General features: G+C 44.8%; 1 protein-coding gene across 3 annotated transcripts in view; it reads left to right on the top strand.

Moving 5' to 3' along the window:
• FBXW8 (F-box and WD repeat domain containing 8) overlaps positions 1–18,150 on the top strand; it is a 120,433-nt gene that overhangs the window by 40,307 nt on the left and 61,976 nt on the right. For all 3 annotated transcript variants that reach the window (XM_068990028.1, XM_068990029.1, XM_068990027.1), the window contains exon 5: positions 9,064–9,221. In XM_068990028.1, coding sequence (XP_068846129.1) covers positions 9,064–9,221 — 158 coding nt within the window. The remainder of the gene's footprint in view (positions 1–9,063; positions 9,222–18,150) is intronic.

The raw sequence follows: 18,150 nt of genomic DNA, 5'->3' as shown, positions 1-18,150 counted from the left end.
GTTTTCAAATGCATGTTACTGGATTTAGGTGGCTGGATTTTTATCTTTTCCAGATTAAGGAATTATTTTAGGGACTTCCCTGGCAGTCCAGTGGCTAAGGTTCTGCAGGGAAGCCAGGTTTGATCCCTGGTCAGGGAACTAGGATCCTACATGCTGCATGGTGTGGCCAAAATTAAAAAAAAAAAAAATTATCTTAAAACGCCTTTAATAATCTTCAAGTTCTTTCCCATTTAACTTTTTTGCGTGGAGTCTCTAAACCATCCCTCAGACCCGCTCTCCTGAGTGTACCTTCCCGTTCTCGGTCAGTGCCATAAATAGCAAGAGTTGGCTCTTGTTGACTGTGCTCCTCTGACAGTGGTGTGTATGGGCTGTGTATGAAGAGCTTGTGTAACCACAGAGCCTAAAGAACACCAGTCCCAGCACCCAGGAGACTTCGGGGCAGGCACACACAGAAGGAAGACCCCCCCACACACTGTGCTCCCCGAGCCGCCTTGCTGCACCTTTGACTCGCAGACTCCTTCTCGGGTCCCCCCTCACACCTCTCCGGTGTTGGGTGGCCACCCGGCAGTGTGTGCAGCATGCCAGAAGATGCCAGAAACAGTTTTCTCTTTGCTGTTGGAAGTCCCTGCGACTGTGACCAAGTGTGTGATTCAAACACAGCGTGTACTTAGACTTTTTTTTGCCCGCTAAGGTTTCCCATTTTTTTAACCCGAGAGCAACTTGTGCTGAGAAGCCACCGGTCTGTGTACATAAGCCACCTTTCTCTTTCTGTCAGAGCTGAGCCTCTGTCTGCATTTCCTCTGTGATCTGGTAGCGTTCCTGAAACACGGTGAGGTTTAGTGTGTGCCGTCCTTGGGCTTAGAAGGCGATGTTACCTGGAAAGTTGGTTGATAATAAGTGGTTAGGAAGCGTGGTGGTTGTTTCTTTCTTTTTCTCTTTTCATGGTGAGAGCCCTGAGAGTTGTAGAATGTCTCCCAAATGACATGTTTATCATTGAGGGAAAAGACCAGAAGGGACGAGGCTGTGACAGCGTCCCTGTCCTGTGTTGTGTTGTGAGACCTAGAGGGTCCTCTTTCTCCACAGTCACACTGAGAGTAACAGGTGTTGAAAACAGATGACATCATGAGTTCAGAAAGGTCACATTATAACCTGAGATGCAGGGCTAGGTATACTTTGCCAGAAATGTTTGCTTTACTGCCATCTAGTGAAGGAGAGCATCTCAGGTACAACTTGGAGGAGAGTCAGCCAGGGGGCTCACTGGAGGCCTTGTGCTGGCCATTAAGCTATTAGCTCACCAGAAGCTTTTATCAGATGCCCAGGAGTATACCGTGGTGTGTTTTGCAATAAACTCCCTCCGCACTGTTACTTAAGATTCATAAGTCTGAAGCATTTCAGTTTGCATAGGAAAGCACACTTTTCTGTTCACATTAGAGGACCATGTTCCCTCTCTTTGGATTTAAAAAGAGTATCAAGTCCCCTTTCTGTGTCAAGGTTTTTCTCAGTACTCCTGAATGCTCCTCCTACCCCTCTTCCGTTTTCTTCCATGGTGATCTGCCTTTTTAGGGTACGCTTCCTATCTGTACTGGAAAGAATGGTGACTGTGTATCCGTGTTTCTCTTCACCCCCGAGTATGGTTGGCGGGAAATCTCTATCATTGAGTGTCGCCAGGTGTTAGCGGTCGTCTTTCCCTAAGAAGTTCTCTGTTGTCCCGTTTGGTCTGCATTGATTTTCCCCATCTCCATTCCCTTTGAGGCAAGTAGGACACAGAGCAAAACTGCCTACATGTCTCTAGCAGCCAAAGCGACCTCTAGCTGTTGTTCTGGCTTTTATTATGACTAAAACTCTGTCCACACGACCTGGATAGTCGAGAGGCTTGCCAGTCTTCTGTAGACACGAAGCAACATTTTGAGCTTCCAACCTACATATGTTAAATTGGGTGTCTGAATCTCTGGGTTCACTTTGCCTATCGACACTTTTCTTGGAATGTTATCATTGTTTTTTTTTGTTGTTGTTGTTGTTGTCATTGTTTATAGCTAAGAACTGTTGGAAAATAATACTTCAGATGTAGGCATGTGTCTAAGGTAATCTTGAAATGTCTTGCTTTTAGCCATTTTCCCACCACTTTTCCCAGTAATTAAAAATGTCCCTTAGTATTGACCACAAACCATGCCAAAATATGGCTTTGATCTGAAGTAGTGTGTATTTGCCCTGAATTCTAAAACACTTCTGTTCAGGAGCTGAAGACCTCAAGGTGGTGTTTTTGATGTTCTGCTAGCTTCGTGTGAATGTATAAAACTAGATAATAGAATGCCTAGGATTACTTTGAGGCTCTTGAGATGATAGCAGATGCCTTGTAAATACAGATTGGTGATAGAAATGGCCTTAGATAAATGTCACCCTGTATTTACACTTACTAAGGACTTGCTTTATCTTTCCCCCTTTAAAAGAAACAAACTCTTTCTCCTGACAGTTTTCCTTTCAACCTTGTGTTATATGGATTTTGTGCTGCTGCTTATTATGATGTTGGACTGTTTCCCATAAGGAATCCAATCATTACCCGTTAGGGACCTCTTCTTAAAAATACTTTTTATTTATTTATTTTCTGCTGTGAGGTGTACATGCTCTTCTGGTAAATAAGTCTGAGGTAAGATATTGATAAGAGACCAGAGGAGAGCTTCACATTTATTATAACCTTAATGAAGGAGCTCTAGAATATCCTTAATAAATACTGGTGAACTCATGGCTGCATTTATCCATCTCGGGTTCTCCAAGGAATAATGGGAAGGGCCACAGCTACAATAACTCTGCATAATCATCATTGACTCTGACTCTATTGATTGTGATTAACCAAGATGTATGGAAAACAGTTTTAAGTGTGTAGTGCATGGATCTCATAAGGTCCATTAAGATGTTCATTATTTCTCAATTGATGCATCTTAAGCTGCACTTGATGTTTGCAGCAGTGCATTTCCACAGAAAGACTGCACTGTGGGATTGAGTTCATTTTGTTAATTGCATAATAACAACACAGTTGTGTTTCATAGAAAACAGTAAATACTCTTGCTTTCATTGATTTGTAATCTTTGGTATTATTGAAGAAAGTATGGAGTATGTGACTAGCTCCTAAAACCTCTGCATGTTAAGGGCATAAACATTTTTTGAAATGTGGGCACTGCACTTGTAGGGGCGTCGGCCTAGTTGCATTGTAGTCTTTAAACCACTTTCATCTTCTAAGTTTAAGTCAGATTTGTGAGCATGTACTAAGCACAGAGGAACACTGCAGGGAGGGGTACACCTCCCTTGCTCACAGGCCGAAGCGATACAGTCACTGGTGGTCACAGGCCAGTGTGAGAGAGGCAGGGTAGGGGTAGAGCAGACGCCGTGACACATGGGAGAGGCACCAGGGTAGGCTCCGAGCCAGGCAGGTTTCTCCTGAGAAGTGACTCCTCAGCTGAGTCTGGAAGGGACAGCGAGGAGTTGTCCAGTGTTGTGTGGAGGAAGGGTGCTCATGACTTACACACATGCTGCCCCTGCTCACTCCCAAACCAGCGGTGGACTTGGGAAGTCCGTGTAGTGAGCTGGGCACAGTACAGCTTCAGAACCCTCAGTGCAGGGCCGTAGGCAGCCACCACTGATTTATTGGGTCTGACACACAGATGAAACCATTGGCTTTGCTGGCCTGAGGCCCCCATATCTAGGCTCCTTTTGGCTGCCGTGAGTACTTGATCAGAAGGAATCTGTGATTTAGTTTGAGCATGGTCCTGTAGAGGGTGAAGTTTTTTTAAGACTTTTTTTTTTGTTCTTTATGTGGACCAGTTTTAAAGTTTTTATTGAATTTGTAACAGTATTGCTCCTGTTTTATGGTTTGGTTTTCTTGGCTGTGAGGAGGCATGTGGGATCTCAGTCCCCCAACCTGGAATTGAACCCACACCCCATGTATTGCAAAACTTAGTCTCAACCACTGGACTGCCCAGGAAATCCCGAGAGTGAAGTTTAACCGTTCCCATGTGGGAGGCACCTTTGCATCTGCCCAGTCCCACACCCCTTGCCAGCACATGGAGCTTTTTCATCATTGGCTTCTTGACTTCCAGTTGAGCTATAGTGGTAGAACTGATGAGTTAGGGTCAGGGGCAGTGTCCTGCAAGCCTGAGTTAAGAGTATTGAAAAGGATAAATTCCTTGTATTGCACTCAAATGAGAATGGTTCTTAAAAGCCATATTTGTTTCCAAGACACTGTCATTGGAGAAGGCAGTGACTTGTTGGCTAAAGCAGCGGTTAGAGAAAAGCCTGGGGACCCAGGTTGATCCCAGCTGTGCCACTAAAATGTTTCTTGTGACCTTGGCTGAGTCACTTAACCTTATGCCCAGATTCTTAAATGAAAACAATGCCCCTGGTTGTGATGAAGAACCTTGAAAAAATTGTTTTCAGCAAATTTAGCACTGGCACCTGGAAGCAAAATGGAACCATCCCCTCCCCCGCTTGGCTACTTAGATGGGAAAAAAGGTTAAAGGTGGTTTTTAGCTGTACAACGTTTCTCCGTTTTTCTTCAGGTCTCTTGGTCCAAATAAGTGGTCTGCTTATTGGAAATGTACTAGTTAATGAAAGCTCTTCGGTGGTAAATAATTTGAAATTGGCAATTGCTCTGGCGTGCCGAGCTTGAAAGAGGCTCTCTTCCCATTCTTTCGACAAAAAAAATCAGCTGTGGTCTCTGACCTGTTTATTTGGAGGTAAACTCAACCTTGCCAAGCAGGAGAAAGACTGGGAAAAGCATACAGCTTCACTGACGCGTGCCGTGGGCTGGGGCAGCCTTCCTTGTTTGGAAAAGGCTTCTTTCTTCCTTAGCGTTTCGTTAGTGTTCTTACATCAGCTAATACATTAGTTGCCATTGTACTTTGCACAGGCACTAATTAGAGAACCATCAACATTGGGGTCCAGAGGCTCCCTGACAATGTAACTGTCATAGTGGTGTCTTAATTGGTTGAGTGTAATTGTCATTAGGCAGCCGTAAAGACATCTGGAGCTCTGGAGAAAAATCAGCCCTCGCCCCTTCCAGCTCTGTCCTTGCTTCTCCTGGCCAGTGTTGGGAAGCACTTTGAAACTGCACCGAGAGTCTGTCCAGGCCCCTCTGCCCCAGCCAGTGTCTCTTCCTCAGGAAGACCTCCGCTTCTGTAGCACGAGTTCATGACCGTGGTGTCCAAGCGCCCCTGCTGTGGTTGCTTTCATGTGGCACACTCTAGAGCCTGTCGCTGAGTCAGCACGTAGTGCCTGCTGAAGCAGGGCATTTATTCTCCGTTCCCATCTTAAAGGAGCACGGCGTCTTTTGCATTTGCCTCGTGAGTCTTTTTGCAGCAAAACATTTATGCTGTTATCATGCTCTTTGGCCATAAAGAATGGAGTTGACTTAGATGGATATCTACAGAAAGTTTTATATTTGCTGAAATAATGTAATTTATTCTGTGTTTTGTAGAGAGGTTTTAATCAGTCTGGAAGTAAGTGGGAGACGTCTCATGCGTCTCGATGTGTGTGTTCTGGGTGTGTCACTGACCACGAGCACTGGAAGTGGCACAGCGGAGAGAAGGCGGTGCCACTCAAACCAGTTGGGCTGTTACCTGGGGACCCCCTTCTCAGCTGTGTGTGAGGCGCTGTGGTGGAGGCTGTGGCACTGCGGTAGGGCCTTCACGGTCAAGTGGAGGACACATGGGATGCAGCAGGGAACACCATTTCTTCAGATTCAGGGGCACAGTAGTGGAGGCAGAGAGGTGTCATGGAGAAGGGAGGCCTGGGCTAGACCTTTAGACGTTATTAGGCTTGAGTGAGGGCTTCCCTGGTAGCTCAGCTGATAAAGAATCCTCCTGCAATGCAGGAGACTGGGTTCAATCCCTGGTTTGGGAAGATTCCCTGGAGAAGGAATTGGCAACCCACACCAGTATTCTTGCCTGGAGAACCCCATGGACAGATTCTGGTGGGCTGCAGCCGTGGGGCTGAAACGAGTCGGACACGACAGCGATTAAGCACAGCACAGCACAGGCTTGAGTGAGGTGAGTGGTTCTCAATCTGGGTAGCTCATTGGGAACAGCGTTGTCTGGTCCCACCCCCAGAGGATGAGATTTCATTGATCTGGTGCGCCTTTGGTTTTGGGAGTTTAAACGCATCCCAGGGGATTCTAATGTGTGGCTAAGGTTGGCCTACCTGGCTGGGTCATGAGGAGGGAAGGGGCTCCACAAAGGTGGGTAATCGGGAGCCGAGGTGCAGAGGCAGCCATGCTGTGGAAGGCAGTGACCGACCGTCCTGGCAAGAGACTGGCTCCTGCTAAGGAAGAGGAGAAAATGAGGCTGGGAGAGGAGTGAGGCAAGTTTGTGGAGGGATCTCAGTGCCTGGCTGATAGTTAAAGCTTCATTCAGTGTGTTGTTAAGGCCTCAGGATTTACAAAGAGCTCCCTAGGTGTCAAGCGCTATTTTAGTTCAACTGTTCTGATCACTAGATCAACAGCGGGGGGCAGGACCCAGCCCCTGGCCTTAGAAGCTCATGGGTTCATAGGGGAGGTGAACAGTCAGATGACTGCACAGACAGCTGCCTCCAGAGGAGAGTCCACGTTGCTATCCTGGAAAATGGTAGCACCCGTGGTCTGGTGTGGAGGGTGGAGGGAGAAAGGGAGAGAGAGCCACGTAGTCAAGCATTTCTGAGGGCTTGGCTGGTGCAGAGCGGCCGAAGGTGAGCGAGGCTTGGGAGTGGGGAGGCTGTTGTGGGGCGGCTGAGGGGTGAGGGGTGGGCCAGGTCCTGAGGCAGCCTGGGAGTGAGGAGACCAGGAAAGGTGTGGACCGCACGTGTAGTAAGTAGTGTGGTGATGTGTGCGTGATGGCAGAGGGGCGTTGAGGAGCCCCCCCAGTTTTGCACTGGTGACCTGGAACGAGTTCTGTCTCTGACAAAATCAAGAACTTGCAACAGGCCAGTTTGGTCGCAGGCCAAGGCTTTTTGAGGAGAGCGTGTGTTTAATTTTAGGTGAGTGAGCTGCAGCATGAAGGGGACAACTTCTTGGAAGAAAAGGCAGTCAGGAGCCTCCCCGATATTAATGGATGCTCCTCTGCGGCCTCTGCCCTCTGTCGCTCTTCCCCCAAAAGAGAGAGGCAGACTGTTTCATGGCTCACGCTTGTGGGGTATAGCAGCTTTTAGGTTTGGATTTGGTCACCGTTGCTTTACCTTGGAACTCCTTGTGTAAAGGGAGCTTGCAAATGGTGGGTTTCAAGCCCCCCAAATGCTGCCCTCTTATCCCCTTGGGGGCACCACAAAGGCCTTGAAGATGACTGGTGTGGTCGCATATGCAGGTCACAAGAAGCAGAATGACAGACGGACAGAAAGGAAATACATTTTCCTGGTTTGTGTAGTTCTTTCTCTCAAAGCTCCCAAGTCGCCTCTGTCTGTCTGCCACTTCTATTTCTGAATGATGTTGCCATCCTTCTCAGCAGCCTTTTGTGGATTGGCCAGTTCCTTTCGCACAGAATCTAAGCATACACAGCCTAGAAATTCACACATGTTGTCTCTTGAGTATGTCTGTTGCTAAGCAAGTGGCCTTATTCCAGGGAATGGTGTAGTCATCCTTAGGGTATCAGAGTCAGCCAGGTAGTTAGGGTGCAGTGGAGTGTGTGTTCCTGTTGAGGTGTCCTCGTTGAGGTCACATGATCTGGAGCACTGTCTGGAGGGTCTGGGAGCCAGCGGCCATGCTTTGGCCCTGGCGATTTCAATATCTTGCCTTTGCTTGTGTGTCACCAGGCTTACTGACAATGAAGTGAGCGTTTTTGTTTGCTGGAGGATCAGTGGTCAGAGGCCCATCAGTCCAATTTTAGACAGCATATCTCTCCTGCCTGCCTCTTCACACGCCCGCTCCCTGGGTGCCATCGTACAGGGAGAGAGCCCAGTGGTCCATAGAGAAGGTGCGTGACAGGATGACCTCTGAATTCACGGTGTGTATATTCGTTGTCAACTAATAGTGTGAGGAAAACATCGCTGCATTTAGTAAGTGAAGCATTCCCGAATCAGAGTAACCTTAATTTATTAAGAAACTTCATGCGAGAGACTGATCTACAGCTGCTTCATAGATGCATCACGTCATAGACGTCAGTGGTTAAGTAAGTTTCGCAGTTCCCTTTTTTGTTTCTTCACTTGTAATGTGAGATGAAAGAAACCCTGAAGGAACGAACTGTGGCTTGGCCTCAGGAAGACCAAACACCTTGCCCGTTGTCTGCATGTCTTTGTGTTTGTGTGGGTTCATCCTGAGGCTCTGACCCTGTATCTAACATGCCTCGGCACAGGTGCTGCGGTGTTGAAGCAGACCCTCTGTGGCAGCTGTGAGGAACTCTGCATAAAGGCCTCCTCGTCATCTGGCCATTCCATTGTCCCCGGGGCCTGGTGTCTGCCCAGGTTCTGGCCCTGCCTCGGTCGTGATGGAGAGAGTCATTTGTTGGAGTGGCAGGAGTGATAGGAGAGAGTGAGTGCTCCCGCGCTCTAAGTGGGTGAAACCAAGGAGCGTCATGCATTTCGGCAAGAGCTTTTCATGAGAGGCAGCACTGGCTGCTGAAGGCAAGATTTAATTGTTTCAGCAAATCAATTAGTCTTTAGGGACTTTAATCAGTCAAATCTGATGCATGGATGAGGTATTAGAAAGCTTGCGCCTGTAAGACCATTAGCCCTGTGTGTGTATATGTGTAAATAGTGTGGCTTCTGCACATTTCTGCTAGTGATCCCTTTACTGGGAGGACTTAAGGTAGCAGAAGGGGTATAATAGTCAAAAAGGAAGGCAAGGAGATCTTGCTCTCCACTGTTTTAATTACAGCATTCTCCTTTGAAATTGTCACCATTGTGCCACGAGAGCAGGGAGCGTGTTCTCAGCCTTTGTGCTGCCGAGGTGCCGTTCTCTCCTGTTGGGGTGACCCGTGTAAGCGGTGTTGCAGCAGTGGGTCCCTACCTGCCTAGTCTTCCTTCACTGGCGCCTTAAGGCTCCCACAGGCTCTCCCCCGTGGTCCTGCTATTCACTCCCCATTTGGAACCAAGTGTGTCCTTCTTTTCCAGATACACGTCAGGGGACGTGAGGGTGTGGGACACCCGCACCTGGGACTACACAGCCCCCTTCCTGGAATCGGAGTTTGAGGAGGATGAGCCTGGAATGCAGCCATATGTCTCCTTTGTGAGGATAAACAGCTCTCTGGCGGTGGCAGCTTACGAGGATGGTAAGCAACCCTCCTCCCTATTAAGGAAAAAAAAAACAGCTTGACAAAAATTAAGCAGCTGTGGCCAGCTCCCCCCTGTAATCCCTCCATACATAAACGTGGGCACACACACATGTTCACACACATACACTCATCCTTGTCTTTATGTGAAGAAGTTGGCCAATAACCCTCAATGCATTAGTAGGCATTGGAACACAGCACCCATTAAAACTGGTGTTTAATTCCTACTGGAACTGTCGGGCTGGGTTTTAGTGCCAGACACGAGGCTGGCCAAGCCATCTTAAGCAAATAACTTGTTTGGTGTAAAATATTAAATATACTTGGCCTACTTTTCCTTTTGGCTCTGCTTGATTCAAAGGAAACAGTGAAAAGAGGACAGACAGAGATAATCTTTTGACAAATACGCAAATAGAAAAATAAAAGTCAGGGTCTACCTTCGCCTGGCGCTCACACACTATGTGAGATTAAATTATGGTAATATGTTTCTCTCTGGGGCTCATAGAATTCCTTTTGTGTACTGGCAACTGTGGATTTACAGACACACAGAGACACACAGACACACACACACCCTTCAGATCGGGAAACTGGGTTACACACACAGACACAGACACACACACACAGACACACACACAGACACAGACACACACACCCACCCACCCCCTTCAGATCAGGAAACTGAGGTTCAGAGAAGCCAAGTGATTTCCTTGAGGTTGACTCGTTCATCAGTGGTGAATCCAGAACTGTGGTGGTCTCTCCTAGGCCGTACCTGGGATCCAACACTGTTTATGGGTAAGAAGAGTCTAATAGTTTAAATGGCCATGATATCGTATACCACCTCTCATGCTCCTAACTTCCATTGTATTGTGAAGTCTGAATCTCCAAAATCTTCCCACTTGCTTGAACATTGGGACCATGAGATATTTCAGATGTTGGTGTTCATGTCATGGCATGGTTGCAGATCTTCAGAGGTAGGACAGAACTGTGGTAATGGAGCTGATGGGCGCTTTATACGCATATGCCATTAAAAAAAAATTAGGGCTGAAATCTTAAATACGATCATTTTATTACTCTAACAACACGAACTCTGTTGTTTGGGTTTGGCATTAGTTGGACACCACTGATGGATCTTTATTTTGGCCTCTAGTAATTGAGCTAAGCTGTCTATGGGGTATGTCATAGCTGAGGTGTGTTTGTTGAGATCCTGCAGAGATAACAGAAGAGCAGCTTGAGTGTGATTCCTACATGCCAAATTACCAGTGAGGCTTTTTTCCATAGAGCTATGCAGAGGTTTGCAGTACTTCTCCATTAGAATCATGCACTGCAGAACAATCTGGTAGCCTCACCCTGCCACACACAGACACACAGACACACAGACACACACACACACACACACACACACACCCTTCAGATCGGGAAACTGAGGTACACACAAACACAGACAGACACACACACCCCCTTCAGATCAGGAAACTGAGGTACACACAGACACACAAACAGACACAGACACACACAAACACAGACACACACACACCCTTCAGATCAGGAAACTGAAGTTCAGAGAAGCCAAGTGATTTCCTTGAGGTTGACTCGTTCATCAGTGGTGAATCCAGAACTGTGTGGTCTCTCCTGGGCTGTACCCAGGATCCAAGGCTGTTTATGTAATACTCCGCAGAGGCACTTAGAGAACGGTGCATCTGATTTATTTGCACGCTCATGTCTCATATCTCATGAGCTTGAACATACGGCTTTTGATGACGTGCAAGTGTGCTGCTGGTTTTACACTGTTGGTTAGAATTGTCTTTGTCACCCTCCTCCCTGTTGTTGCACAGAAATATTAGGAAACCTTGTAGATATGCCAGAGGAACTTCTCTTTTCAGTAAATACTTGGCAAGTAATTGCCATCATGTATTTTTAAATACTGGGCTTAAAAAAAGTTAGTAGTTAAAATGCAAACAGAGCACAAAAGTATAAAATGTAAAACAAGAGATATCCAAAAAGAAGTTGAAGTGTTCCTCCCTGTTGCCCTACCTCTAGTTCCTGTCACATTTTGCACACACATTGCTTTTTCACCTAATAACAACATGTTTTGGGGTCTTTCTGTATTAGTGCTTATAGGTAAACCCTGTTCTCTTTCAGCCTGTGTAGTATTGCACTGCGTGGCTGTATGATTATTTATTAGGGCCTTTGGTGATGCACATTCGGGTTTTTTGTTGTTATTAAAAACAGTACTGCAAAGCAGTATCCTTGAGCAGATACTGAGACGGACTTATACAAGTATATCTGCAGGGTAACTTACCGGTAATCACTGGATTGGAGGCTACAGATGCTTTACATATTGATAAGTATTGCCAGATTGCCTTCCAAAAAGGTTTCACTGGGTTATAATCTCACTAAAAGTATATGACAGTATGTATACAAAAGTGTAATGACTGCTTCCTCATGCCTGTCTGCTAGGTGGCCATGGTGTTTCACCATTGTTTTTGTTTTCGTTTATAAAATTTTATATTTTTTCACTGTGTTATTCAGTTCAGTTCAGTCACTCAGTCATGTCCGACTCTTTGCGACTCCATGGACTGCAACATACCAGGCTTCCCTGTCCATCACCAACTCCTGGAGCTTACTCAAACTCATGTCCATCGAGTCAGTGATGCCATCCAACCCTCTCATCCTGTGTCATCCCCTTCTCCTCCTGCCTTCAATCTTTCCCAGCATCAGGGTCTTTTCTGGTGAGTCAGTTCTTTGCATCAGGTGGCCACAGTATTGGAGTTTCAGCTTCAGCATCAGTCCTTCCAATGAATATTCAGGACTGAGTCCCTTTAGGATAGACTGGTCGGATCTTCTTTCAGTCCATGGAACTTTCAAGAGTCTTCTCCAACACCGCAGTTCAAAAGCATCAATTCTTTGGTGCTTTTATAGTCCAACTCTCAGATCCATACAAGAATACTAGAAAAACCAAAGCTTTGACTAGATGGACCTTTGTTGACAAAGTAATATCTCTGCTTTTTAATGTGCTGTCTAGGTTGATCAGCTTTCCTTCCAAGGAGCAAGCATCTTTGAATTTCATGGATGCAGTTACCATCTGCAGTGATTTTGGAGCCCCCCAAAATAAAGTCTGACACTGTTTCCACTGTTTCCCCATCTATTTCCCATGAAGTGATAGGACTGGATGGCATGATCTTAGTTTTCTGAACATTGAGTTTTAAGCCAACTTTTTTACTGTCCTCTTCCACTTTCATCAAGAAAACCTTAGTTCTTCTTTACTTTCTGCCATAAGGGTGGTGTCATCTGCATATCTGAGGTTATTGATATTTCTCCTGGCAATCTTGATTCCAGCTTGTGCTTCATCCAGCCTGGCCTTTCGCATGATGTACTCTGCATATAAGTTAAATAAGCAGGGTGACAATATACAGCCTTTTGTGTTATTAGGTGCTTGTTTTTCTTTCTCTGCGAATAGTTTCCTCAGGTTCTTTGGGTTGTTATCTTCTGTGGTTGAAAATAAGGGCTAAGGAAATAAGCTTGTCCTTGTTCTTAAATATTTTTTCAATTTATCACTTATTCTTCAATGAACTTTGTTTATGGTTTGTTTTTCTAGATAGTTATGTGTGTATGTATATTTGTGATTTTAATTTTTTAATCCATAAATGAGTGGGTTTTATTTTGTAATTTAATATATTTGACTAATACATTGACATCAAGCTAACATAAAGTTGTACATTGCAAAGTCTTCTACCCTTTTTTGTTCACTCCATTCTATAGCAATGATATTTTTTAGTTTGTCTAGCCTTGCAGTATTTCTTTATTGTAAATACAAAGTATGATATCTGTTCTTATTCTTACTTCCCGCCTTTAAACAAAAGATTGTTGTCGTTCAGTTGCTCAGTCATGTCTGACTGTTTGCAGCCCCATGGACTGCAACACACCAGGCTTCCCTGTCCTTCACTGTTTTCTGGAGTTTGCTCAAACTCATGCCCGTTGAGTCGATGATGCTATCCAACCATCTCATCCTCTGTTGCCCACTTCTCCTCCTGCCTTCAGTCTCTCCCAGCATCAGGGTCTTTTCCAGTGGGTTGGCTCTTTGGATCAAATGACCAAGGTATTAGAGCTTCAGCATCACTCCTTCCAATGAATTTTCAGGACTGATTTCCTTTAGGATTGACTGGTTTGATCTGTTTGTTGTCCAAGGTACTCTCAGAAGTCTTCTGCAGCACCACAGTTCAAAAGCATCAATTCTTTGGCACTCAGCCTTCTTTATGACCACATCCATACATGACTACTGGAAAAACCATCGCTTTGACTCTACGGACTTTTGTCAGCATATTACTTTATAACATTATTGCATACGTTGGCTTTTTTTTTTTTTTTCACTTAATGGTGTATCTTTTTTTTTAAATGAGTAAATTTGACATATTGTGTAAGTTTAAGGTGTACAGTGTGTTACTTTGATACATTTATATATTTAATATGATGGCCATTGTAGCAATATTTATCATATTATGTAATTATAGTACAGTATTATTATCTGTATTTCATTATACCGTGCATTAGAACCCTGTGATTTATTTATCACTTGACAAGTGATAAATACTTTTGTATTTTTTATTTGTACTTTTAAACACCATCAATCGTATCCTTCATGCCTCCTACCTGCTGGTAACCACCATTTTACTGTTTTTTTAAAAATAAGTTTGACATAGATTTTACATGTAGGTGTTACCATACAGCACTTGTCTTTGTCTGACTTATCTCACTTAGCATAATATGGTCAAAGTCCATCCACATTGTTGAAAATGGCAGGAATTCCGTCTTTCTCATGACTGAATAATATTTTATTATGTGTTGTGTATTTTGGGTATATATACCATGTCTTTTAAGGGCCTTCTCAGGTGGCCCTAGGGGTAAAGAACCTGCCTGTTAATGCAGGAGACACAGGTTCCTGCAGGAGGAAATGGCAACCCACTCCAATATTCTTGCCTAGAAAATCCTATAGACAGCAGAACCTAGTGGGCTACAGTGCATGGGGTTGCAAAGAGTTAGACACAACTGAAGCGACTTATCACCATGTCTTTTTAAAAAAAATCTTTATTTGGCTGCACAGGGTCTTAGTTGCAGCATGTAGGATCTTTAGTTGGTGGCACGTGGGATCTTAGTTTGCTGACCAGGTATCAAACATAGGCCCTCTGCGTTGTGAGTGCAGTCTTAGCCATTGGAACGCCAAGGAAGTCCCTATACCATGCCTTTTTTATCCGTTCATCCACTGATGGGCATTTGAGTTGTGGCCATATCTTGGCTAGTGGAAATAATCCTGTAATGAACCTGAGAATGCTCACATCTCGTTGAAGACGTAACATGAAAGGCTGTCCGTGTCAGTGCATGGGAAAGGTGCTCCTTTTTCCTGGTGCCCCGTTGTGTGCACTGTGATCCGCTCACTTAGTCCTTTATTGAGGACCAGCTGGGCTGTTTCTGCTTTCACTGCTGCAGTGCTGTAGTGAAAAGCCTTGTGCGCATGACATTCCACGTGAGTGCAGGACGGCTTGTTTCCTGCCAAAACGTGTCTGTGTCAAAAGGTAAATGAAAATGGGGTTATATTATTTAGCATTCTTACCAGCCCATTCTTTTTTTTTTGTTAGTTTCATCAGCAAACTTGTTTCAAAATGTTAGGTGTCACTTTGATAAGAAATGGTATCCAAATGTTTGAATTTACATTTCTCTTAGTGTGAGAAAGGTTGAATTTTTTCACATGTGTACCTGCCACTTGTCATTTTTTTCTTCTGATACTTTTAGGGCTTAAAATTTTTTTTAATTGAGATATAGTTAATGTGAATTACTATATAAATTTCAGGTGTACAACATAGTAATTCACAGTCTTAAAGGTTGTACCCCAGTTTTAGTTATCATAAAATGCTGACTATATTGACTGTGCTGGACGATGTATCCATGTAGCTTTTCAAGTTTTGTACCTAGTGGTTTGTGCTGCTTCAGCTCCTATCCTCATCGTGTCTCTGTCTGCCCCTCCCCTTTCCCTCTCCCAGGAGTAACCACTAGTCTGTTCTTTATATCCATGAGCTTGTTTCTTTTCTGTTAGGTTTGCTTATAAGATTCCACATATAAATGAGATCATGTCTTTTTCTGTTTGACTTACTTTGATTTAGCCTAATACCCTCTTAAGTCCATCTGTGTTGTTACGAATGGAAATTCCATTGTTTTTTATGGTTGAGTAGTATTCCATTGTGTGTGGGTATGTATGTGTGTGTGTGTGTGTATAAATATACACACCATGTTTTCTTTATATCTGTTGAGGACAGGTTGCTTTCATATCTTGGCTATTGTAAATAATGCTGCTATGAAGATTGGGGTTGCATGTATCTTCTCAGATTAGTGTTTTTGTTTTTTTCGAATATATACCAGAGTGGAATTGCTTAGTCATATGGTAGTTACATTTTTAGTGTTTTGAGAAATGCTCTTTTCCAGTGTCTATACCAGTTTACTTTGGTACCAGCAGTGTATGAGGGTTCCCTTTTCTCCACATCCTGGCCGGCATTTGTCATTTGTGTTCTTTTTGATGACAGTGTTACGGGTTATCTTTATGTTTGAATCCTGACCAATATAGAGTTCATCCTGGAATAGCATATGAATCTGATTATATCTTTCCAACATTTCTTAGTAGAAAGCCTGTCTCTGCCTCACTGGTTTGAGGTGCTACCTTTACAGATTTTTACATAGGAAACTCTTAGTATTTCAGTCTGTTTCTAGATGTTACATTTTGTCCAAGTGGTCTGTCCGGTTGCTTGCATTTACATCATCACATTTCAGTCTTACTGTTCTGGGGTTCATTTTCCCCTTCTCTGGGTAAAGTCTGTAGTACTTCCTTGGCTGCAGCATCTGCGTTGAAATCTTTGATTTGTCTCAAATTCTTTTTAGTATTCCCGGGTGGCGCTAGGTGGCACTAGTGGTAAAGGACCCGCCTGCCAATGCAGGAGATTGTAAGAGACCTGGGTTTGATCCCTGGGTCGGGAAGGTCCCCTGGAGGAGGGCACGGCAACCCATTCCAGTGTTCTTGCCTGGAGAATCCCATGGACAGAAGAGCCTGGTGGGCTGCAGTCCACGGGGTCGCACAAAGTCAGATACGACTGAGCAACTCAGAACGCCCGCAGTCCTTTTAGTATTAGGATTGTTTCTTTGATGATGGCTCCTGAGTTTTCTTGTTCCTCTCTCACTCAGCTTGTTTTATCAGGCTGATAGGAATTGTTACTTTCTGAGATAAGCAACAACTTTTCATTCGCCCCGCCCACCCCTAGACCTCAGGTGGCACTGTCTTTAGTCTTACTTCAGTTTAGCAGATTGGAACTATGATATTTGTACTAACATATTCATGAGTAGCTACTTCTGGGCAAAGACAGATCGAGATAATCAAATGCACATTTTGGAGTGCTCCTCTCTAGAGCAGTGAACACGCACTTGTTAGGCAGTGCCATGGCACAAAGGAGATTCACCTTGGGGGTCTGAAATTTGTGACCGTGCTCCACAGAAAAGAAGAATAAGACAATAAAATGAGTTAATGAACTTCAGCTCCCTGGTTGTGCCAAAGGGAAGCTCTGTAGCCGTGGAGACCCCCTCGATGGTCTGTCTGTACATGTATTCTCCACAGAAGGAATCAGGTCTGGAGGGGGAGATGGAAGCTGGTCTGGGAGAGAGTAAGTCATCCCCACGTCCTTTTTAGCCTCCCTGCCCAGCAGGAACACTCTTACACCCACCTGGGGTGGTGAGATTTGGCAAGATGATCCACACTTGTGATTTTTTGAATTCCAACCCACTGGCCTCATATTTCTTCTGCCTTGTTTCCGATTGTCAGCACTGGCCGCCCTCCAGTTTGATTTTACCACTAATTGTGTTGCACGTTACCATACCGAAATGAATCAAATCAGAATGCTTTTCCTGGAGCATTAGATAAAGCAGGCGAAGGTTCTGAGTAATGAGCAGATGCTGCTAATGCAGGGACAGTGCAGACCTTGCCAGGACTCCATCTGCTCCATGCTTGCCTGCCTTTGGCCTCTAGCCACCACATTAGGGAATGGCAGTGTACTCGAAACCCGCTCCCTGCTCAGAGTTTGTCTCAAAAACTCACTCTTTGGTTAGAAATGAGATTACACACTTCTTAGGTGCAAAGAAGTTCTTATTTGTCCCTGTAGGTGGAGAGCAGAGACCCGGTGCTCTTTAGCACGTGGAAGCCTAGGTGGGACAGCCAGCAGCCGTCTTTCGGGTGCCATGGAGCCAGGCGGAGTGGCTTATCCACTCGTGCAGCCTCCCAGGGCAGTTGTCTGCGCCCACACACACCCCATTGTCCGGGCCTCTGCCTGCCTTGGGCTGGAGTGACTGTGATTTCTCATTTCCTGACGTGTGTACGATGGATGGGAGTGGGTCTCTCCAAGCTTCTTTTCAGCAGTGAACAGTAGGACCATGTTTTACTTAGGCGGCTACTGAGACTAGGTGCTTCCAGAGTTTTAGTTGTAATTTTATGCTTAATAAAAAAAATTGGTTCGTCAGTAGTTTTGCTTATGTCTCTTAGATGTTGATGACATTCCAATGTCATAACATAACCTTTGAATGCAGTATTCAGTCTGCTCCTCTCCCCTGATCAAAACTGAAGTTTCAGAAGTGGATTATTAACATAATTGTTTGGGAGATGGCTAGCATACCTGACTGTGGAGAATTGGGGTTGTTTTTCAAGGCTTTCCTTTTCTGCTCATTTTTCTCTTAAAGTCTTAGTAATTGTTGCTAGAAACCTTTGTCTACCTTTTGGTCTTAGGAGCCTTATTCAGACACTTGGTGGACAAAACAAAATGAAACATCTTTCTGATAAAAACCAAAAAAAAAAAAAATACCAGGTGGAGTCCTTTTTTCTTTTAAAGTCTGCTCCGGGTCTTCACTGAGG

Source organism: Capricornis sumatraensis, chromosome 17 (genome assembly GCF_032405125.1).
Source record: "Capricornis sumatraensis isolate serow.1 chromosome 17, serow.2, whole genome shotgun sequence".
NCBI lineage: Eukaryota > Metazoa > Chordata > Mammalia > Artiodactyla > Bovidae > Capricornis > Capricornis sumatraensis.
The sequence above is the reverse complement of the archived record's forward strand: the minus strand, read 5'-3'. Positions and strand labels throughout refer to the sequence as shown.